This window comes from Condylura cristata, unplaced genomic scaffold, assembly GCF_000260355.1.
Source record: "Condylura cristata isolate star-nosed mole 26May11 unplaced genomic scaffold, ConCri1.0 scaffold00023, whole genome shotgun sequence".
NCBI classification, from domain to species: Eukaryota; Metazoa; Chordata; class Mammalia; order Eulipotyphla; family Talpidae; genus Condylura; species Condylura cristata.
In genome coordinates this window covers 33,620,679-33,621,115 of record NW_004567124.1, presented here as the reverse complement: position 1 = coordinate 33,621,115, position 437 = coordinate 33,620,679, and the positions used below count along the sequence as shown (strand labels likewise).

The following is a 437-nucleotide window of genomic DNA, read 5'->3' as shown; positions in this document are numbered from 1 at the left end:
TTCCCCAGCCGTTCTTTTAGTTTAGATTCAAAAGGGAGAACGGGGGGGAGGGGCGCAAGCAAGCAAGTACTTTTATTGTAATATTGTAATTTGTTTTTATTATTACTATCATTCCCTTTTGGAGATGATGGAGTCGCCGTCAGAGCCGGACTTGTATCAAGACACAACCCCTCGAACCAACAGCCGCCCGGTGGCCTTGTCTTTCATGCCCAATGCGAACTGACAGCCGCGGTTCTCCTGACCCGAGCGAAGGCGGCGCGCGGCGGTCAAACAACGTGTCCTCAGCGAGCCACCGTAGACGCCCGCGCGGAGCACCCTTCCGCCCGGACGCTAGCGCCGCAGTGGGCGGGCCCTCACGCTCCGCCCCCCGTACGTCGGTGCGTAGGCCCAGCCCCCAGGAGCTCCGGAGCTGCCCGCGAGCTCACCGCCGGCTTTTC

At 60.2% G+C, this 437-nt stretch overlaps 1 protein-coding gene across 1 annotated transcript in view; it reads left to right on the top strand.

The window, feature by feature from the left end:
- Nucleotides 1–212: 212 nt before the first annotated feature.
- The window catches only part of LOC101635613 (cytochrome c oxidase subunit 5A, mitochondrial), an 11,360-nt gene continuing 11,135 nt past the window's right edge, over nucleotides 213–437 (top strand). Inside the window, exon 1 of the mRNA XM_012728549.1 lies at nucleotides 213–369. Within this exon, the coding sequence (XP_012584003.1) occupies nucleotides 213–369 (157 nt within the window). The remainder of the gene's footprint in view (nucleotides 370–437) is intronic.